This window comes from Ochotona curzoniae, unplaced genomic scaffold (assembly GCF_017591425.1).
Source record: "Ochotona curzoniae isolate NIBS_2020 unplaced genomic scaffold, NIBS_Ocur_1.0 contig_3520, whole genome shotgun sequence".
Classification (NCBI taxonomy): Eukaryota; Metazoa; Chordata; class Mammalia; order Lagomorpha; family Ochotonidae; genus Ochotona; species Ochotona curzoniae.
The window spans coordinates 29,533,140-29,553,216 of record NW_024465894.1 but is presented as its reverse complement, the minus strand read 5'-3'; the positions used below and the strand labels follow the sequence as shown (position 1 = coordinate 29,553,216).

Sequence of the window (20,077 nt, the reverse complement as noted above, 5' to 3'; positions counted from 1 at the left end):
ATTTAGGAAATGTCTATGTGTGCTTTGTACGAGTCCCAGAGCAGGAGAGCAGTTTCCTCTACTCCAGCAAGGCAGGATGAGAAACAGAAATCAAACGCATGCAGAACTCCACGCCCCTGTATAACCTCTCCAGCGTTGGGATGAAATGTAAAGAGGTGAGATTGCAGGGGGCGGGGGTGGGGGGGGAGAGGAAGGGCACGTTTATATTTGAACCTTCTCTCATTTCGTAGTCCATACATTTTAAACGGAAACAAAGCCTTTTTCTTTTTTCTTTTTTTTTTTTTTCTACACTAGGAAGATCAGTAAAGATCATCTACTCCTGTTGGGAGTTTTCTTGTTTTGGTGTGGGAGTTCCTCCTGCCGGAGCAGCAGATCCGTCGCTAAGAACACTGGTTGCAAACGCCTCCTGGACAAGTCGCTACACGCCCGCATTTCCTCAAAGCCCTTTGGAAGGATTTCAGCCTCCTTGGGCAAAACCGCGGTCTTGTTTAAAGCAGCTCCCTTTATCAATGAGTTCGTGGAGGGAGAATGACCAGCGTCAAGAAGCCAAAGGAGCTAAGTGGTGAATTTACGCATAAATCAGACGCTCCCACCCCCGCAGCCCAGGGGACACTCGGAGCCCACGCCAGTATTTGCTTTGGCCCACACGTTGTTGTCCCAAACCATGTTTCAGAGAATTTTGATTTATTTGCTAACATATAAAAACAAGAGATTGTACATAAAAATCAAGATTTCTGGCTTCTCTTTTAAAATCTTTGAAGATTGGGCCACTCCACCTCCTCAGTCCCCTGGGAGAAGGTTCAGTTGCGTGGGACACACGACCTGCCCCTCGGGGGTGCAGCTCACCATCTTGGAAAGATGCAAACAGAAGCAGGGAGCTCGGGGGTCTCCCTGAGGAGCCCCAGCCTTGTCTCCATCACTCCTTCCCTCTTGGACATTCATGTTACAAGCCTGGCTCCCTGTGTGTGTGTGTGTGTGTGTGTGTGTGTGTGTGTGTGTGTGAACACCCTGCATAAAGCTTAACACTGAAGCTTTTCTAACAAAGAAAAAGGCAATTTGCATTCACACAAAGGTGGAAATGTGCCTTGCTGCAAGCGAGGGTTTATGTAGAAAATAAAAATGTAGGCCACTTAGGGCGCTGAAGGACAAATAAGACATGTTTCTGGATGCTTTTCTAGGATGTATTTCGCCGATACTCCAAGGAACCTTGGAAATCTGAGGTCTTATTCACCTGGGGTTGTTAGATACATACGCAGGACACCAAGACACAAAGTATTTTTCTGATATCTAAATATTAATGTCCCCCCATATTTTATCTGGCAACCATCATCATTTTGAAAATGGCACCTAATTTTTTACTTTATCTGCTTTTCAATAGTAAAATATAATGTCTATTTTTATATTTCTCTATATCACAATTTTTAGAAATTTTGCCCACATTTTAAGACACTGAATTTTTTCCAAACTCTATTTATGCACATGTTCCACCAATTTTCTCTTATTAAAATTTCATACATCCAAGAGCGATAGCCTAGCAGCTGAGGTTCTTGCCTGGAACACGCCGGGATCCCATATGGGTGCTGGTTCTAATCCAGGCAGCCCCACTTCCCATCCAGCTCCCTGCTTGTGGCCCAGAAAAGCAGTCGAGGACGGCCCAAAACCTTGGGACCCTGCACCCGCGTGGGAGACCCAGAGGAGGCTCTAGACTCCTGGCTTCAGATTGGTGCAGCTCCAGCTGCTGTGGCCAAATGGGGAGTGAATCATCGGATGGAAGAACTTCCTATCTGTCTCTCCTCTTTTTATATCTTATTGCCCAATAAAGATAAATCTTTAAAAAATTAATAAAGGTAGGTAAGGGCATGAACCTGGTGGTTAAGAAGTATGAAGCTCACATCAGCACACTGTAGTTCAGCTGCCAGCTAGAGTTCTGACTACAACGTCCCACCACGACAGACCTCTGCAGGCCAGCATGAGGGCTAAGGCGCTTGCGTTCCTGCCACCCTCACGCGAGGCACGGACTCACGCGAGGCACGGACTGAGCCCGTTGGGAAGAGAAGCAACAAATGGAAGTTCACGCCCTCTGCTGCTCAGATAATGTAATGAAATAAGCAGGATTTTAAGGAGTGAGGGAGTCATGAAGCGCAGGAACTTCTTACCCTGCCATTCACAACATCACATGAAACTTATCTCTTTAGAAACCTGACACACAGCGGCTAATTATTTTCTTTTTAAAAAGGGGTTTTCCATCATGGACTTTTACATAAATGCACAGCTGCAATGTTCATGTCGTCTGTCAGGAATGATATGAATGTTGTCATGGAGACTGAGACCCTGCCATCCTCCTCCTCCTCACAGCTCGTGAAACTCGCCCAGGGCCATCTGTCCACCAATCAGATGTAACCCGGAATTTCACCTGAGACTCCCACCCCCAATCTCTCCAGGGCCCCTTCCCCAACCCGACCCACTTACCAATCATCCTCGGGCATTCGCCAGCAGGGACCAATCCCCTAGGACCAGCCCTCCATCCCTCCCAATCCCCAGCCTCCCACACACACCTTGCGGGCTCACACGAACATAAAGAGCGCCCAGGTGCCATTTCTCTCTTTTTCTCATTGCCCTACCACCTGCTAATGTCATCACATTATGGATTCTTTTTTTCATGTAAGGGCTCCGTAGCCTCAGCGATTTCCCCTCCGCTCTCTCTTGCACCCACTGTTTTTCCCCGTATTATTACAGGGGTATGGTCCTTCAGCCACAGACACAAGTCCGTCATTCTGCTATGTAAACGAACAAGTTGATACCAGAAAATAAGATATCCAGTTATAATTCACATCTACATGTGACATTGAATCTTTTACTGCTCATTGGCCATTTTAGTATGTTTATTTCTGAATTTCCGATTTACACCTTGTGTCCACTCACATCTTTTTGTCCTTTTTGTGTCCATTTGTGTCATTGCAGAGCCGACGCGTTACCATTCTGCATATCCAATTCTAAGCCTCATCTTTTCTTATTTTTTTTCAATTTGCCATGTGCTTTAAATGTAGAAATTGGAGAGCCCTGTAGTCTTACACTTTTCATTTGTTTATTGTTTCATTAATAGTTTGTTGCTGCTGGTGTCATGATTAGGAAGATCTTCCTAACCCAACCCGGGAAAGGTAACTACCTATTCACCAGTTGGTCCTTTGTCTTCTTCTGCAAGAAGCTGTGTGTGGTCCTGGAATTACAAAGCCTCCTCTGCCTGTCACCCTGTGACACATGCCTGCGTCTCTCCAGCACACCCCGTTATGCAATTCGGATCTCCCTGGAAGAACATGGTGGCGGGCCATTTCAAGGAGAAGCGAATCTGCAAGACCCTGAATTCCTAGAACTAGAGTACTTTAAAGTAGTTTCAGTTCGTGCTCTTCTGGTCTGCAGTTCCTGCCCTGCTTAGCGCAGAGACTCCATGCAGAATGTATTACCGACTTTGACATGAGTTTCTGAAGCACATTGAGGGAGGCTGTATCAGCGTGCACAGCCTTTCAACAAATTAGACCTAGTAGAGATTTGCTAACCTTGCATCTGATTTTCTCATCATTCCCATCCTAAGGCAGTTGGAAATGCTCTATGAAATTCTGTAAGAAACAGAAATAATGGGTAGTTGCTCTGGGAGAATGAGGAGGGCTCTGAGATCAGGGGAAAAACAAGGTTGCAATTATCTAATGTGGCCCCAAGCAAGTCATTCCCAGCCTTCCATAGTCTGAGAGCCTGATGTTAATATTCACAAAGAAATTAATGTCCATTGAGCTACTACTCTGTGCTGGGTACTTTCTGTGTGTGAACTCGTTCAGTCCTCACAGTAACCCAGCGATGCAGGTACTGTTGTTGTGCCCATTTTCCAGTTGAGGAAACCATGGCCCAGAAGGAGCACCTTGCCTAGCGTCACGCAGCTGGAAGGGAGAGTAGGACGTGCGCGCAGCTTAAGTTTTCTGAGTGTAAGACACCATATCACTGGGCCCGGTGTGATCGATCAACCAGTTAATCTTCCCTTTGGAAGCGCTGGTTTGTGTCCCCGCTGCTCCACTTCCCATCCAGCTCCCTGCTTGTGGCCCGGGAAAGCAGTCGAGGACGACTCAAAGCCTTGGGACCCTGAACCTGCGTGGGAGACTGGGAAGAAGCTCCTGGCTCCTGGCATTAGATCAGCTCAGCTCCAGCCATTGCGACTGTCTGGAATGAGTCAGCAGATGGAAGATCTTCCTCTCTCTCTCTGAAAATCTGTCTTTCCAATAAAAGTAAATAAATCTTAAAAAAAATATATCATATCATGTGAAATATGGCAGCTCTAGAAGTGAAGATAACAAAAGCTCTCTGTCACATGTGGAAGCTTATATATTCTAATAAGTAAATAAATATTCCAACAAGCAAATGACTATTCTAACTAAGAACACAATATCCATTGGAATGCAGAATGGTTAACGGTACCAAAATACACTTAGATAAAAATGCTAAATTCTTGGTGTTCCTCAGCACGGGGGGGGGGGGGGAAACAGGCTTACTGTACCTTATCTTGTATCATAGGAAAAAATATAAGAGTACAGCTGAAAGCTCCAGACAGAAAGCAATAACAAGGAGAAGAAAATGCTAATTATTTTGATTTTATCACTGGTCATTGTATGCACATCTGTTGAAGTATTACCTACCACATGAACAGATACAATTAAGTATTCATCTATTTTTTTTTAAATGTACTTCTATCACTTGACAGAGAGAAGCAGAAGAATCCCCCGTTTTCCAGTTTACTCTCTAATAGCTAGGATCGGATCCCCACAACTCCCGAGTGCCAGGGATTCGATCCTGTTCCCCACAGCGGTGCTTGGGGCCCAAGCATCCGCGTTGTCGCCCAGTGGCTCGGGCACCTTGGCAGGAAGGTGAGAACCTGGCTCTTACCTCGCACAGTGGCAAGCTCCCCGTCCTCGTGAGCCATGCACTGCATGGCCGTGGCCCCCGCGCATATCGGCATGCTGACCCTCTGTCCCAAAACAGTCGTAGACAGGTCTATGTGAGCAGCGTTCCGGAGCACCCGTGGATAAAGTTTCCACCTGTAATGAAAAAAAAAAAAAATAGCCTTTAGAATTTCAAACTTTAACATGATATTCTATTTAAAAGAAGAGATATGGTTAAAATTTCCCTCCAAGAATATCAATGTATAAAACTAAACAAAATAGAGATTTTTTTTTTTTTTTTTTGCCAAACTAAAGCTCTTCTGCACAGCAAAGGAAACCACCCACAACACACTGAAAAAGACTTAGAAAGTTAGAGGAAATATTTACGGGGAGTGAGCCAGCAGATGCACGAGCTCTCTCTCTCCTCTCTCCTCTCTTTTAAGTAAAATAAATGAGTCTTTTCAAAACATTTGCAAATTAAAAAAAATCTAAAAAAAAAATTTGCAAATCATCCAATCAGGGGCTAATAGTTAGAATAAATAAAAACCCAGTCGACATGAATAAATAGCTGGCTAACACAATTGAAGTGGGCAGTTTACAGTCACAGACGTTTGTCACAGGAAAACATGCAAATGACCAACAGGCACATTACAAAAACACTCATCGTCACCGATCAACTGCAAATGCATTTCAAAACCACAATGAGACATCATCTTACTCCAGTTAGGTTGAATATTGTTAAAACAAAACAAAACAAAACAATGAAAGAACACAAGAGGAGTGCAGTCTAGTGAGGCCGGAGCAGAACCTTTGCAAACTGCCAGTGGGAGTGCAAAGTAATACAACTTCGTGGGAAACAGTAGCGATTTCTTGAAAAACTAAAAACAGGGCCCAGTGGCCTAGCGGCTAAAGTCCTTTCCCTGAATGCGCCCAGGATCCCATATGGGCGCCGGTTCTAATCCCCGCTGCTCCACTTCCCATCCAGCTCCCTGCTTGTGGCCTGGGAAAGCAGTCGAGGACGGCTCAAGCTTTGGGACCCTGCACCCGTGTGGGAGACCTGGAGGAAGTTCCTGGCTCCTGGCTTCAGATCAGCACAGCTCCGGCCGTTGCGCTCTCGGGGAGTGAACCATAGGACGAAAGATCCTCCTCTCTGTCTCTCCTCCTGACTTTCCAATAAAAATAAGTAAATTTTAAAAAGAAAAAAGAAAAACTGAAAACAGAACAGCCACCAGACCGCTGACCTATATCCAAGGAAGAAAAATGTGCACTGTCATGTTTATTGCAATGTTATTCGTATTTGTCAAGATACGGAAATAGCCTGTGTCAACGTATTAACGAGCAGATTCTAAAAAAAAAAAATGAGGCATACATACACAGCGGAATATTAGTCAGTCATAGAAAAGGGTGAACTCGTGGTTTGCAGCAGGCAGACTAGAACAAGGTCCTGGTGGTGAGTCAAAGCTGCTTCATGCCAGGAGCAACAGTCACTCCTCTAGAAATTCTTTGACCCACCCTTTTACGGAGCCCGTTTGCACTTTGCTTTTTTCCCTTTAGCATAACGCAGCTGCGATTCACGCACATTATGGCAAGTATCAATCCTTTATTTCTTGTTCTTGGTCAAATCCATTATCCCTTCTCAAGCTGAGTGACATCTGTCGGGTTCCGGTTTGGGGCATTCATAAATCAAACAGCACAGACACTCACGTCGGTGTTTTTGTGTGCACGTAATTCTCATCTCACTTTCTCCAGGTCGTTTTGGAACTTCCTTCTCTTCATTTCTCTGGTAGACATTGGCTTCGGGCAATTACTTTGCAAATTTATAATTTGGCTTCCTCAACATCCTCAGGTTAAATACTGTTTTCATTGAAGTGTGATAATGAGGGGAATTTCGTCTGAGTGTGCGTGTGTGTGTGTGTGTGTGTGTTAGCTTAATTGAACATTTCCCTTAAGACTTTTTTTTTTCACAGAAACTGAACTGTTTCATTGAAAGAGGTCTGGACCCCTGCAAACTATTTTGAAATGATTTTTTTTTCTGTAATTCTGCGTTGAAACAAAAAATATCCATAAACTAACCACCAAAAGTTCCCAAATTAAATTCACAGGAGAACAGTTCTCTTACTTCTGAAGAAAATTCATTCCGCCTACTTGTGTAGGTTTGTTCTCCTCATTAGTAACTGGTTAGCAGTGAAGAAAATACAGCCAGATGCTAACGAGTATGATTCATACATGTGCTGTGTAGGAACGCTTGCACACCCAACCAGCATCCGTTCAGCTTGGCTTCCAGAGAGAGCCAGACTTCTTAGCAAATGTGGTCAAGGGTGATTTTGTAATGAGGAAATCAAAAGAAAGGTCCTTCATGGAAGCATACCTCTTGCAGTGGGAGACGTATTCTGCCTGCACATTGCCTTGCAGGGAAGCTAAGAGTCTGCAACCCAACCCAACCCTGCCTCACATAATAAAGCAGAAACATCCAGTCTCCGAAAAGCAGAACAGAGAAGTTTTACTGTGTGATTCTTGTGTTATTCCTTTGAACATCATAATTGTCATTATTTCATGTCACACCACATGCTTGGCGGCTGGAACTTTTTTCTTCTCGCCCGACCCTCGCTACAAGAACTCTTTGATCTCCCTTTGGAAAGGGGGGAGAGGCAGAAGCCTTGAAGAGGGTTTTTATTACCAATCATCTCTAAGTGTTATTAGAATGAGAGCGGGGGATTGGGGAGGAGGTTTTAACAGCAGCCATTGGCATGCCAGCCTTGGAAGGCATAAAACTTACTTGGAACTGAAGGAACAATGAAGGCTTTTATGGAGAGAACGCAGAGAACTGCAGCGCATCTGCTGTGTGTGTGTGTGTGCATGCGTGTGGGGGGGTATAAATGTCAAATTCCCTTTTATTCAACCCAGCTCAATCCGGCTACCTCGACGGTAGTTCCATGCATGTCCACTTGGTGGCGCGGTCACCTTTAGAACTGTGTGCACCTGTTTCCTGTTTGTTCCATGCACTCGTCAATCAATAATAAAATTCTTAGGAAAACTTAGATTTTAAACAAAGATGGAATGAAAAGATGTAGTTCTTTGAAGAATCCTCACTGTTTTGACATTTTCCAAACAGCAATTATCATAGAATAAATCTCGGGTTTTCAAACTTCCATTCTATCCCACCTTAATTTTACGTTGCTTTCCCACAATCATAGCGAACATAATACCTCTCCATAACCTTGCTCGGTGTTCCAGGGAGACCTCCCAAGTGGGGGGAAAAAAAGATACGAAGATTGGTGAAAAAGTTGAGCCAATTGAACAACAAATGTTTTCAAAACATGAGAAACAGAGGAAGCGATGTAAACGTGAGACTCTAACAGGATTTGTGCCTAACACCCCAAAAAGGCTCCCATCCTTAACTTATCAAAACTCAGGTGACAGACACGTCCCGCAGAAGGAGGTGTTCTTTGACACCCAGGCATCCATCACTAGATCACAACACGCTGAACCCGGGGAACTGAGGCTTTGGGAGTATGGTGAGGAATCGCTTATGTTATAAAAAATATGGGTCTCAGAACACTGACATCAAAAGAAATTATCTTCCATTGTCATTTTTCACACCTTTTTGAACTACACTCGTCCCACACTGCCTTCCACTGTGTATTTAAAACCACAGGCCACAGAAATCACCCCATTCACCTGGCACGCATGTACATTTCATGACGTTTATGCTTAACGGAAGGAGACCCAAAAGTGACCCTGGTGACATCATCTTCCGTTTTAAATATTGAATTGAGAAAATGATGACAGTTTTCTTTGTTGGCCATTTAAAAAGAAACTCACCCATTTTCAGAAGCGTCACTAGGTGAAGTGACAGGCATGAAGGCCTCCATCCTGAAATCAGGAGGGATTTTGGACATGGGTAATGGGTTCGGAAAACACCACAAAGGACGCAAGGACCATGGCAGGGCACGCTACTTAAGCTAATGTGTAAGAACAACACAGCACTGTCACCTTTCAGATCAAAACACAGCAAGTTTGACATTTGTCCTGTTCTTGTCATGAACCCAACAGGAAACCTCAGGCCACTGGGTCATTCCACTTATTTGTTCTTTTGTAATTTTTTTGTAAATGTCTCCAAGCAACCCCTAGGTCATAGCGGCACCCCAACACTCCAGAAAGGACAGATACGGTTGTCGGAAGTGAGTACTGAGAGATAAAACACACCACTCAAAGTGATAGTTGGTTATACTTGATGGCGGGAGATTATACATTTGTGAAGACTGTTTGAAATATCATAATTTTGTGCCAAACAAGTTATCAGAAACTCGTTGTTTAAACTCTCTAGGTGAATCAAAATGAGGAATTTCAGACTGATTTTCTTCATGCAGTTCCACAAAGCCAGCAGAACCCTGGCAGAAAATCTCTTGTAGTTCCACGTAACCCACAGAATGAATCAGGTTCTAGCAAATTACAAAGCAAAGGAGCATTCATGGTGTTAGATAAGAAACTTCCCTTACACTTGTTTCAATAAAAACTCAAGTACTTGGGGCCTGTGCCATGGCGAAACAGCAAAGCCACCTCTTGGGGATGCCCACTGGTATCCAGTGTAGGTGCCAGTTCAAGGCCCTGCTGCTCCACTTCTGATCCAGCTTCCGGCTAATGCGACAGAGAAAGAAGCAGAAGACAGCCCGAGTCCTTGAGCCCCTGCACCCATGTAGGAGCTCCAGAAGCAGCTCCTGGCTTCAGACTGGCCCAGTTCTGGCCATTGCGGCTGTTTGTGCAGTGAATCAGTGGATGGAAGATCTCTCTTTCTCTCCCTCTCTCTCAGTAACTCTGGCTTCCAACTATAATACATAAATCTTAAAAAGAAAAAAAAAAAAGAGGGAAAGAAAGGAAAAACAAAGGCAGTGTAACAAACTTATTTGCATTTTCTGTGTCCTATCCCTAAATCACTCGGTATACAACCGAGATGAAAATACTCAATTGATGACTTTGTATCTTACATAAGCCATGAGTTCCATGTCACCAAGCCCTTGATATCATGCAGTGTGGCTAGGATTTCCATGGCTGTGGAGATGCGCCATTTGTTTTTGCTTTAGCCCTCTGCTTCTTCTGACATCAGTTGCACCTCCCAGATTTATGGAAGCCAATGATCAATATGTATGCATTGGAATGAAAGTTCCTTGAACAGAACTTTCTTGCTGGTCCCTGGTGTATTAGTATAGAGGGAAGTCCATGAATAGCCAGGTTGGAAAGAGCAGAGTCAGTGGGGAGGGAAGACTGAATAAAATGGGAACAGGCAGTCTACAGGGCAATGTTGAAACTCCCGCCACAGACCACTGTTCAGGGCCTGAAATGGTCTTGTTTATAATAACCTATTTGGATTAAGGTTTTTTGTTAACCTTATTTAATACAGATCCAAGAAGAGGATAAGAGCAGAAAATTTTGAAGAGGCCTAAACTTTTAAGAGTTGATTAGAAAGGGCCACGTGGAATGTGAAGCCCTCTAGACTTTCTCAGCTTCCACTTCTATGAAATCCCCCAACATTTGTTAAGCTCGTGTGGGTTCCACAGACAGCCCAAGACAACATCAACACTAGTACGCATTGGAGAATAGCTCTGTCCTTCATCCTAACGCCATCCTGAGACACTTCCACGGATGCGAGGGAGAATTTGAGTTGCTTGCTAGGGATCACCCTGGTTAGAAGGATTCCATTCCTCTGGAGGCAGTGTTGTGGTACAGAGGATTAACCATGTTGCCAGCATGTGGGTACTGGCTCCTGTCCCAGCCGTTCCATTTCCAATCCAACTCCCTTTTAATGGTTTGCGAAAGCAAGGCAAGATGGCCTGAGTGCTTCGGAACCCTGTCACTCGAGTGGGAGACCATCGTAGCCACTGGAGAGTGAATCAGGGGATGGAAAATCCGTTTCTCTGTCTCCCATTCTGTGTGTGTGTGTGTGTCCCTCTGTGTGTTAACTCTGCCTATCAAATAAACTGTCATTTTAAAAAAAAGATTTCATGCATCCTAATTTAAATGAAGAAAGATAAGTTTGCTCTAAAGAAGAAATCAGGAAGGAAAACAGTTTCCCTCTCACTGGATATTTGGTCTCCCCACCACCACCACCTTTAATTAATCACTTACAAGTCCAGTATTTGTGGCCTCTCGTATGGGCCATGAGTAAGAAGAATGAGACTAAAAAGAGTACAGTGTATTCACAGTCAGCCTTCCCTATTCCAGCTAATAAACTGATCTTGCAGAAAAAAATGCCCAGTTAAAGCTATTTTATCACAAAATGAAAATATAAACCGTGACACACACCATCTTGTGTTTTGAAATATGAAAGTCACATAAAAATCAGTTTGGAAAGAAATATGAAGGCCTTTGCAGGAGAGATGAAACAGTGGAGCTGAAAAATGAATGCTGCCCAGACACAGTAAAACCAACAGTGCAAGTTCAGACAGCAGTGATCAAAATGAATGATGGGGCGGAAAGCCATCAGGATGGGACACTGCAGGCGACAATCGGCGTGGTTCAGGCAGATAAGACATCTTGCATTTAGTACCAACTCCCCCACAGTAGAAAGACAAGCAGTTACCGTCACATTCAGAGAAAAAGACAACACCGCCTTCCGCCTTTGTCACCGGTTTTATACGTAGCCAAACTAATTATCCTCATGGTCCCCAGGAAAGAAACTGACATGGGGTTGGCTTTTTCAGTCTGTTTTACAAGATTTCCAAACTTGAAAAATACTTCAATTATTAAGATTCCAAAATTTCTCACAGCCCTGGGGACTGTTCCCTTTTTATTAAACACAAATGTAGGCAAACAACTCCATACTGTTAACTAAGAGTAAGATCTTATTGTAGTGCAATGCCACCATTAAGTGTCAATAAAATACAACTTTAAAAGAATCCATTGTCTTACCTAGAAAATGCTGCCACGTTATCAACCAAGGTTTCCTGGTCATTTGCCCCAGACCTATAGTAGTCATAGATGGACTTTTGAAGGACCAGTTTAGCATGTTGCTCATAGTCATTGATGCAAACAAGTTGGTCTGACATTTTCATGGCTCACTACAACCCGACACTCTTGTCCCCACATGTATTGCCTTCTATACTCCGACAATTCCGTTACTTGTAAATTATTAATAGACTTTTGTCAAAGTTCAGATTTAGTTCCCTGTTGTTTATATAATATGAACAAACAATGTTTAGACTTTGAAATTTCATCTCCAACCCATTTGCCAAAGAGCACCTCAGCCATAAAAGATGGACTAGAGAGGCAGGTGGGGACAGGTGTCTGTCATCTTAAAAAGGCAGAGTAATGAGTGAAAAGGACTTAAAGGGTCAAGACACCCTTGTGCCACAGCAGAGTTCCCGGGTTCAAGTTCACGTACCGGCTCTTGAATCCAGCTTTCTGCTGGTGCAGACTCTGGGAGACAGGGTTGACAGCTCCAACACTGGGTTCGTACCACTAGTGGGGGGGAGGGGCCCTAGGCTGAGCTCCAGAAGTGGCCCAGCAGAACATTTGTTGTAGCTTTTGTGAAATAAAACAAAAAATATAAGTTGACTGACTCTCAATTATTTTAAAGGACTAAGAACTTAAAAGAAACCACTCTTGGCTCCTTCTTCTCATGGTTGCACCTGAGCTTTTTGCTTGGTCCAGAATGGGCCTCTCAACTCATTTCCCTCAGTGTCTGGTCATGTACAACTCATGTGAAAAGAGCTTGTGAAATAAGTGATCTATTTAGTAAGGACAAGGCAACTACTGAACACGTGATTCTATACGACTAGAGACATTTGTCTTGAAGGCAAACATTAAGGCCATGCTAATTTATACTCTTGCTTTACAGCAGGTACAGGGGATATCATTCCAAAAGACCTGTGGTCATCATGAACCCCTTCACTCCATCATATGACATGATTAGGATCAGTAAGTCTCCACTGAGAAAGCTACATCTTGGGTAGCAGCCAGACCTGAGTTCCGATCCAAGATCCAGCTGCTCACCAACTAAATTCCAGTCATCTACACCAGTACTAGCAACTTCCCTTGAACTTGAGGCCTGCTTCTCTATCTGGCGGCATGCTGGGAGGTAAGCATTGAGGACCCCAGGGAGCAGTTTTGCAAGGGAGATGGAGCACCACATACAGCCCTTGTATGTGAATGCTTGAGTCACAGTGTCCTGCCTTTAGGAAACATCCAAGCAATACCAGCAGAAAGGCAAACACCTGTCCCGAGGGATGACAGTGAAGATGAAAGGACACGTCACCGGTGGAACCCTGAACTCGTGTCAGGGAACAAACACCCCTCACTCTGATCTCTCATTCTACTCTGCCAGCAACTTTTTCTAAAAAGAGTATATGCTAATTGCCAATTAAATAAGGACAAATCCCAAGTGTGCAAGAAATTGCACCAACAGATTCTTAGGATTCTAGAATGTCATTGCTATTTTTTTTTAATGAATTGATCTTATAAGCAGCTCTGTAACAGATTTGAAGTTAGTCCAATTTTTTCCTACATTCTTAAGATTAACGTCTTTCTACAGTGTCATACAGTCACATACTCAGATCTCACTGACACCTGCTTTACAAAGCCCATGCTTTATACAGGCCATGTCTTACCCAGCTCCACAGAGGAGAAAGAATAGGATATGGAACTAGAGTATTTGACAATGGATAAGAGGCCTCCTCGAATGTTTCAGAGAAAGAAAACAGCCCAAGGGAAAGAAGAAAACTGGAGCTCCAAATAGAACTAATGAGTTACTTTGACCTGTGGCCACAGAACACACACAAGACGTATCAGCTACCACGTAAAATCCCCACTCTCCAGACATCCACAGGCGCAGGCAACATCCCTAAGCTGATCCATGGCCCTCACACGATGGTGGAGCCACAGTCACGGCGAATGTCGCCTGCTTTCCACAAGGCTGTGTCAGCTAGAAGCTGAGCTGGTTGTTCTCAAGCTGGCACCATAGCATGGGCATCGTACACAGGACCCTGCACCTGCGGGGAAGATTCGGAAGACGCTCATAGCTCTCGGTTTCAGATTGGTGCAGCACCAGCCATTGTGGCTGCGTGGGGAGTGAATCCACAGATGGAAGATGTTCCTTGCTGTCTCTCCTCTTTGTATATCTGACTTTCCAATTTAAAAAAAAGAACAAAAAGTTTTTCAGATGACATAATTTCAAGAGATGCAGTCTCTTTGAAAGATGAATCAAACTCTCGAACTCAGAGCGTACCAGATACGATTGTAAATAAACATCTGATATGAAGAAAAAATTTGAGAAACATAAACTCAGAGAAAAATCAGACTCCCCTTCTCCTTCCCTACTATTGCAGCCTTACAATCAACTTGGAGTACCAAGGTAAGCCTAACATGTAGTCCCAGCATCATATGAGTCATCTCTTGATGGATAGAAGTATAAACGTGGTTCCCTTCTAGAAAAGCTTGTTTACTTGTGAAAATCACCTCATTTAACTATCTCACAGCCTCTCTAGGCCTCTGTTACGTAAGATGCTAAACACGCACTCCATGGCAAAACAAGCTGAGATCTTCCTCAAGCTGCTAAGAGCTGCCTTTGCACAGAAGCGTACTCTCCCACGTCTGACCCGGGATCAGCTGGGAAGCGCCAATGTGCATGGTGACTGTTGGGTTTGGGCCCTCTCCGTAGCATTGGGCAAAGCAATAGGGTTGTTTGAAGTATTGTTTTTTAACGTAACTATTTCCATTTTATTTGTAAAGGACAGATGGAGAAGTCTTCCATCTGCTGGCTCACTCCCCAAATGCCTGCAATAGCTGGGGCTGGACAACATCAGGGGCCCGAGCACAGGTCAGCGGTCACCACTTGCTGCCTGTCAGGTTAGGTACTATCAGAAAGTTGGACTCAGATGCGGAACCAGGATTGTAACCTAGACAGCCAATAAGGGATGCTGATGTCTTTACTACTTTGCCCAACTCCCACTCCTTGTTTTGTGTTTGTTTGTTTGGATTGGTTTTGTTTTGTCTCATTGGTTGGCTTTTTTTTTTCTTTTTTAACACTGGACTCTATAAAATTTTAATTTGCCTTCAATTCTCCTTATCATCCCAATAAAATCCTCTATAGGATACAAATCCCTGGATCCTCACGACCGTGGGCATTCCCCAAACCACAGGCCCAACTGAGGAAGTCTCTTCTTTATCACAAGAGAAACTGAGGCATGACCAAAATGAAGCTAGACACAAATAGGACTACTGGATGGAGAATGTTTTATTCCTCCTTCTTATCAAAAGAGGCTTTGGAGATTCTGAATGGCCCTTAGTGTGTGTTGGGCCATCCTGGTCACTAAGGGAGACCAAGTTTTACAGAGTGAGATGCGAGAGTATCCCAGATAGCAGAGAGAGGGTCTCTCCCAACTAGAAATACTATTTTATGTGATTTTACTTGACATGTGTCTGGCTGTCCTTGACTGAGCATCCCCATGTGCACTGGGCTTCGACTTGTCCATTCTTGTGAGATCTGTTTGGCCATTCCTTCTTTTTCGTGCTTTGGGCACAGATCTGTCACACTTGTGCGTCTCAGGTCCATGGTCGCTGTTATTGTTTTCTCCTACCAGTAATGCTGATCCTGGGAATGCTCGTCTCAGACGTGGCCAGCCTCACGGCAAGCAGCCACACGCCTGCCTTCTTTCCTCTGAAGCTGCACATCTTCGATCTCTCCCTCTTCTGTCCCTTTTCTCTCCTTGATTTTCACTTCATCTTTTCTTCTGCCCTTTCCTCTTCCCCTGGTTCCTAATTGTATTATTCTTGGTTATTTAGACTTCCTCTGTGTTTCCACGTTGTGGTTAGAGCCCAGCCCTAGACAGACAAGTTGCCTCTAGCTAAATGGGTTTTCTTTTTTGGTTTGCCCACTAACTGTGTTGCTCTTTGAGGTCCTGGCTTTGAGCTGGGATGAAAGGGTATACATGTGGCTACAAACTTCTGGGGAAAGTTCCTCCTTTCAAGCTCTAGAACAGCATAACTTGGCAAACAGTCACCTGGGGTGGGTTGGAGGTAGAGATGAGGGGTGCAGACAACTCCCTTGTGCTTCCACTCCAGTGAGTTCACAGCCTTTTCAGTACTCACACTAGAGTGATGAGGTTTGCCTCAAGTTCTCCCAAGGTCCACAAAGCACTTAAAACTAGACCTCCTGTGGGAAGCATTTGACACAGCAGTTCAAAAGCCCCAGATGCCACATACAAGTGCCTGTGTTTAAGATCTGGCTCCTCTTCTGATATTAACATTGTTCATCTTCACCCTGGGAGGCAGCAGGGCTCAAGTAGTTGCCATGGGAGATCCAGATGGAGTTGTAGACCCCTAGTTTCAAACTGGCTCTGCCCAGCCTGTTGTGCGCACATGAGACGAGACACAGTGGATAGGGAGTTCTTTCAAGTCATTCTCTCTCTCTCTCTCTCTCTCTCTCTCTCTTTCTCTCTCCCTCCCCCTGGGACAGGCACTGGGTTCCACACATTATCTTGGGAGGAATTCAGCTTTGGGATTTTCCCTGCTTCTGCTGTTTTCTAAGATTCTGGCCTGCTTATTTGTTATTATGAGTATTTTGAAACTCATTTGGAAACATGGTCCTGTTTCAATCAACAACTCGTGTTAACAGGACAGCTGATCTGATATAGTTTAGATCACTCAGTATATATGCATGCAAAAAATATTTTGAACATTAAGGACTGGTCATGAATCCTATAAGTAGAGATGGACTTTTATTCACTCCTTACATGATCCCATGGTTCAAAGTGTGGCCCTACAGCTTCCGTGTTTCTGTGAGATCCTCTCTAAGGTGTAGAATCCTCGACACTCCTCAGGGTGGGACAGGATTGGATCAATACCTTGGGAAATCTCATTTAGTGCCATTTGCCTGACAGCTTGGCTTTTACTGCTTTTCCGTGAATCTTTGTTTATTTATGAGTTCTTAAAAATGCCCTTTAGTTTCTGTTCATTTCAGCAACACATCATAAAATCAGCTTGTAATATTTCCTCCCACATTTGTAGGTGTATTATGAAAAACTTTTTCACATATTTCCAAAAACTTCAATTATGAGTCTTTGAGTGTGGCTTTTTTATTATATATAAATCTAAATGAATAGAGTCAAATGTATCAGCAGTATCCTTGACGGTTTGTTTGTTGGTCTCATTTGGAAAGTTTTCCAGAGATCTTAGAGGCATTCTGCCATGTTTTCCTGCATCTGGAGCCAATCTTGGTACACTGTGGCAGTCAGCATCCCGCCTCTGGATGTAAAATGGGTCAGATACTTTGTTCAACAAGTTAATTCGGCTCTTCTCTGACAAGCAAGTGGTGAGGCTCAATGTTGTGCTTCCCTTATGCATGGGGTCGTGTGGGATCCGGCCATTTGACCAGCAGTCCCTAATGATTTGTTAGTGTCTGACGATTGTCAAGTTGAGGTTGCAGTCAGCAGAGAAACCACCTCTGCTAGCGATCACTTTGCCAGCCTGCATCATGATGATAATGTCCCACAAAAACACATCGTTAGCCATAGTGCAAGCAAAGAATGTATTGCTGTCATTCAAAATTGTAAAACATCCTCCAGTCTTCATAAAGACGCTTAAAACTGTCCATCGAAAACTTTCCTTTAGAATGTCATCTTATTTTGAAGCATGAAGATGCTTTGTTCAATAGCATAAATACAAAACAAACAAATAAAAATGTTCTGTGTACCCCAGCCTTCCAGACAGACGTGAACCCCAATTGCTGCTGCAGGGTAATGCGAAGCTGATTTTGGCTTGAGCAAAGGAGTCCTTGATCTTAGTGAACCCCTCCAGCACCTGTCAAGTTCCAAGATTCTTTGAAACGAGATCATTGTTGTTCCAGCTCTTTCCTTGACAAATAATAATAATAAAATGTAATGTTCTCAAGGCTCTCTGGATTAGGAAAGTGTTTTACCAGATGGCAATAACCAATTTATAATCAGGGAAGCAAAGTCTGCTTTTCCATTTTTCTGTGTAGAATACAAGTGACCTCTACTGGGCAACTCATTGTAGAATACAAAGGGCAGGCACAATTTCAGGTGTGCAACCCTTGAACTCAACGATGGATAGCAATCAACTCTTGTGAAAAACAAATCACAGGTTTTTCATGGTCAGCTTTCTTTCCAAGCTGGCATGCGATGAGCAAAACCTTGTAGGCTATTCTGGTCTAAGCCATGCTCTATCTGCTATGACAGCATTCCTGGACGTTAGATGCACATGTGCCATGTCTTTAAGAATCCTACTATTCTTCTCTATGAGAAGAATCACACACACACACTCACACGTACCCCTAAACACTGAAAAGAATACAGTGAATCTGCAGCATAAAGACAACTAAAACACAGAATTCATCTTAACCCTGTGTCTTACCCCTGTCTCACCATGTCTACAGCTAGAGCAGTTGTCCTCTGAAGGCTCTCAAGTCACTCCTGAAAACAATGTAGGGGTAAGCAACCTCTGGTATTTTCTTGCCAATTCTCAGCATCTCAACTTCCACCTTTTTTTCTCCTCTCCTAATCTCCTCTGTGAGACAACAGTCAGGCAACATTGGGAAACACGCCAGCTCACAGCCCTCAGTCCTTTTATCTTAATAGGATTTTCCAGAAATCATGTGGCTAGAGACCATACAAATTAGTCTGCTCCTGCAGCTGTCAGTAACAGGAAAGTGTGTGTTAATGAAATTTCAGTGTTGATAGATACCAGCACTTTCCAGAAAGGAGATGGCATCATTTTCAATGTGCAGGAAACAATTTTTCAATGGATAGTCGGGTTAAAAAAACACAGGAAATATTAAGTGATAGACTTAAAACTTACAGTTTTTAAAGGCAAGTTATTTTTTTAACTACTACTTCTAAGTACGAATAAAATACAGGGTTTTTTGTGGTTCTTTCACTCTAGAGTCAGTAGCAACTGCTGAAAAAAAAATCAAAATATGATTACATTAAGCCATTATTGCCAATAGAGTTTAACTAGGCTCTCAAAATGTTTGGCTGTCTATAAAATAACTAGTACCTAGAATTCCAGTTCTCCCAGTAAGCCACAGGATCTCTCTGCCTTTTTTCATTTCCCTTGACTGGCACATTCACACAAAGCAGCAGCGTCTAAAGTCATTTCCCAAATTGTGTCCATAAATCACTAATAGTGTTCCTTTAAGGAAAACATCCTTAATATATATAGGAAAATAATATATGCTTCAATGGAAAACTACGTCTGTTAATATCACATCCTTCTGGGTTCTGGGATCCTGTGCTCGCATTGTCCTTAAGAATCATTAAAGCTTTGTAAATCATAGAAAATTTGACAGAAAAGCAAAATATATATTCAGTCCACAGTAGTAGTTCTACTCAGTGATTTCATCTTTCATGATCATTCACAACCAGGTGCTTAAACGAAAACCTGGGGAACATGACTCATTTTTCTCATTTCCTCTCATTGTCCACATGTAATCTAACAGCAAGTCCTACCAACTTTCACATTAAATTAGATCTGAATTCCCACCAACACAAAACACATGTATTTCCACCATCGTGGTCCAACATGCGATTGTCTGTCATTTGAACTGATAATCAGATGATGAATTCAAAAACTTAAGCCAAGTCACATTATGCTCCTGTTTTCAAACTTTCAATAACTTTCCATCACACTGAAATTCATACCTCTTACCAGGGGATCTTCAGGTTTTAAATAGTAACCCCCTTCCTGTTACACATACACAGAGGCATGCAAGCGCACACATGCCAACTCTGTTGGTTTTAGATTGAAGAAAGCACACACACACACACTTCATCTTCAGTTTTCCCTTTCTCATTTTGGCTTGAAAATGTCACTCTTATTCTAATTCCAGAGCCTTTATAATTGTTCTTTCTTTCCCCAAAAAACACAACTGACTTCTGCAACAGACTCATGGTTTTAAAGCTTTTTCCCATGTCATCTTCTCAGAGATGCTTTCCGTGACCACACATTTTGTAACGCTCTCATTATTCACCATCCTGTACTTGTTCTGCTTCATTTTCTTCATTGTAAATAACAATTACCCATTTCTATACCTACATTGTCATCAGCATAAATAGTCACGGATCTACCATCTTCATGGGCAGATCTCCCATGCTGCTGTAGGCTGCATGATATTGTTCTGTTGCCATGTATGTTCACACTTGAAA

At 43.3% G+C, this 20,077-nt stretch overlaps 1 protein-coding gene across 1 annotated transcript in view; it reads right to left on the bottom strand.

Moving 5' to 3' along the window:
* HAO1 (hydroxyacid oxidase 1) overlaps positions 1–12,024 on the bottom strand; it is a 49,940-nt gene extending 37,916 nt beyond the window's left edge. The window contains exons 1-2 of the mRNA XM_040981202.1: positions 11,829–12,024; positions 4,927–5,078 (exon numbers count right to left, since the gene is read on the bottom strand). Of these exons, the coding sequence (XP_040837136.1) occupies positions 4,927–5,078; positions 11,829–11,971 (295 nt within the window). The 5' untranslated portion in view covers positions 11,972–12,024. The remainder of the gene's footprint in view (positions 1–4,926; positions 5,079–11,828) is intronic.
* Positions 12,025–20,077: the final 8,053 nt, after the last annotated feature.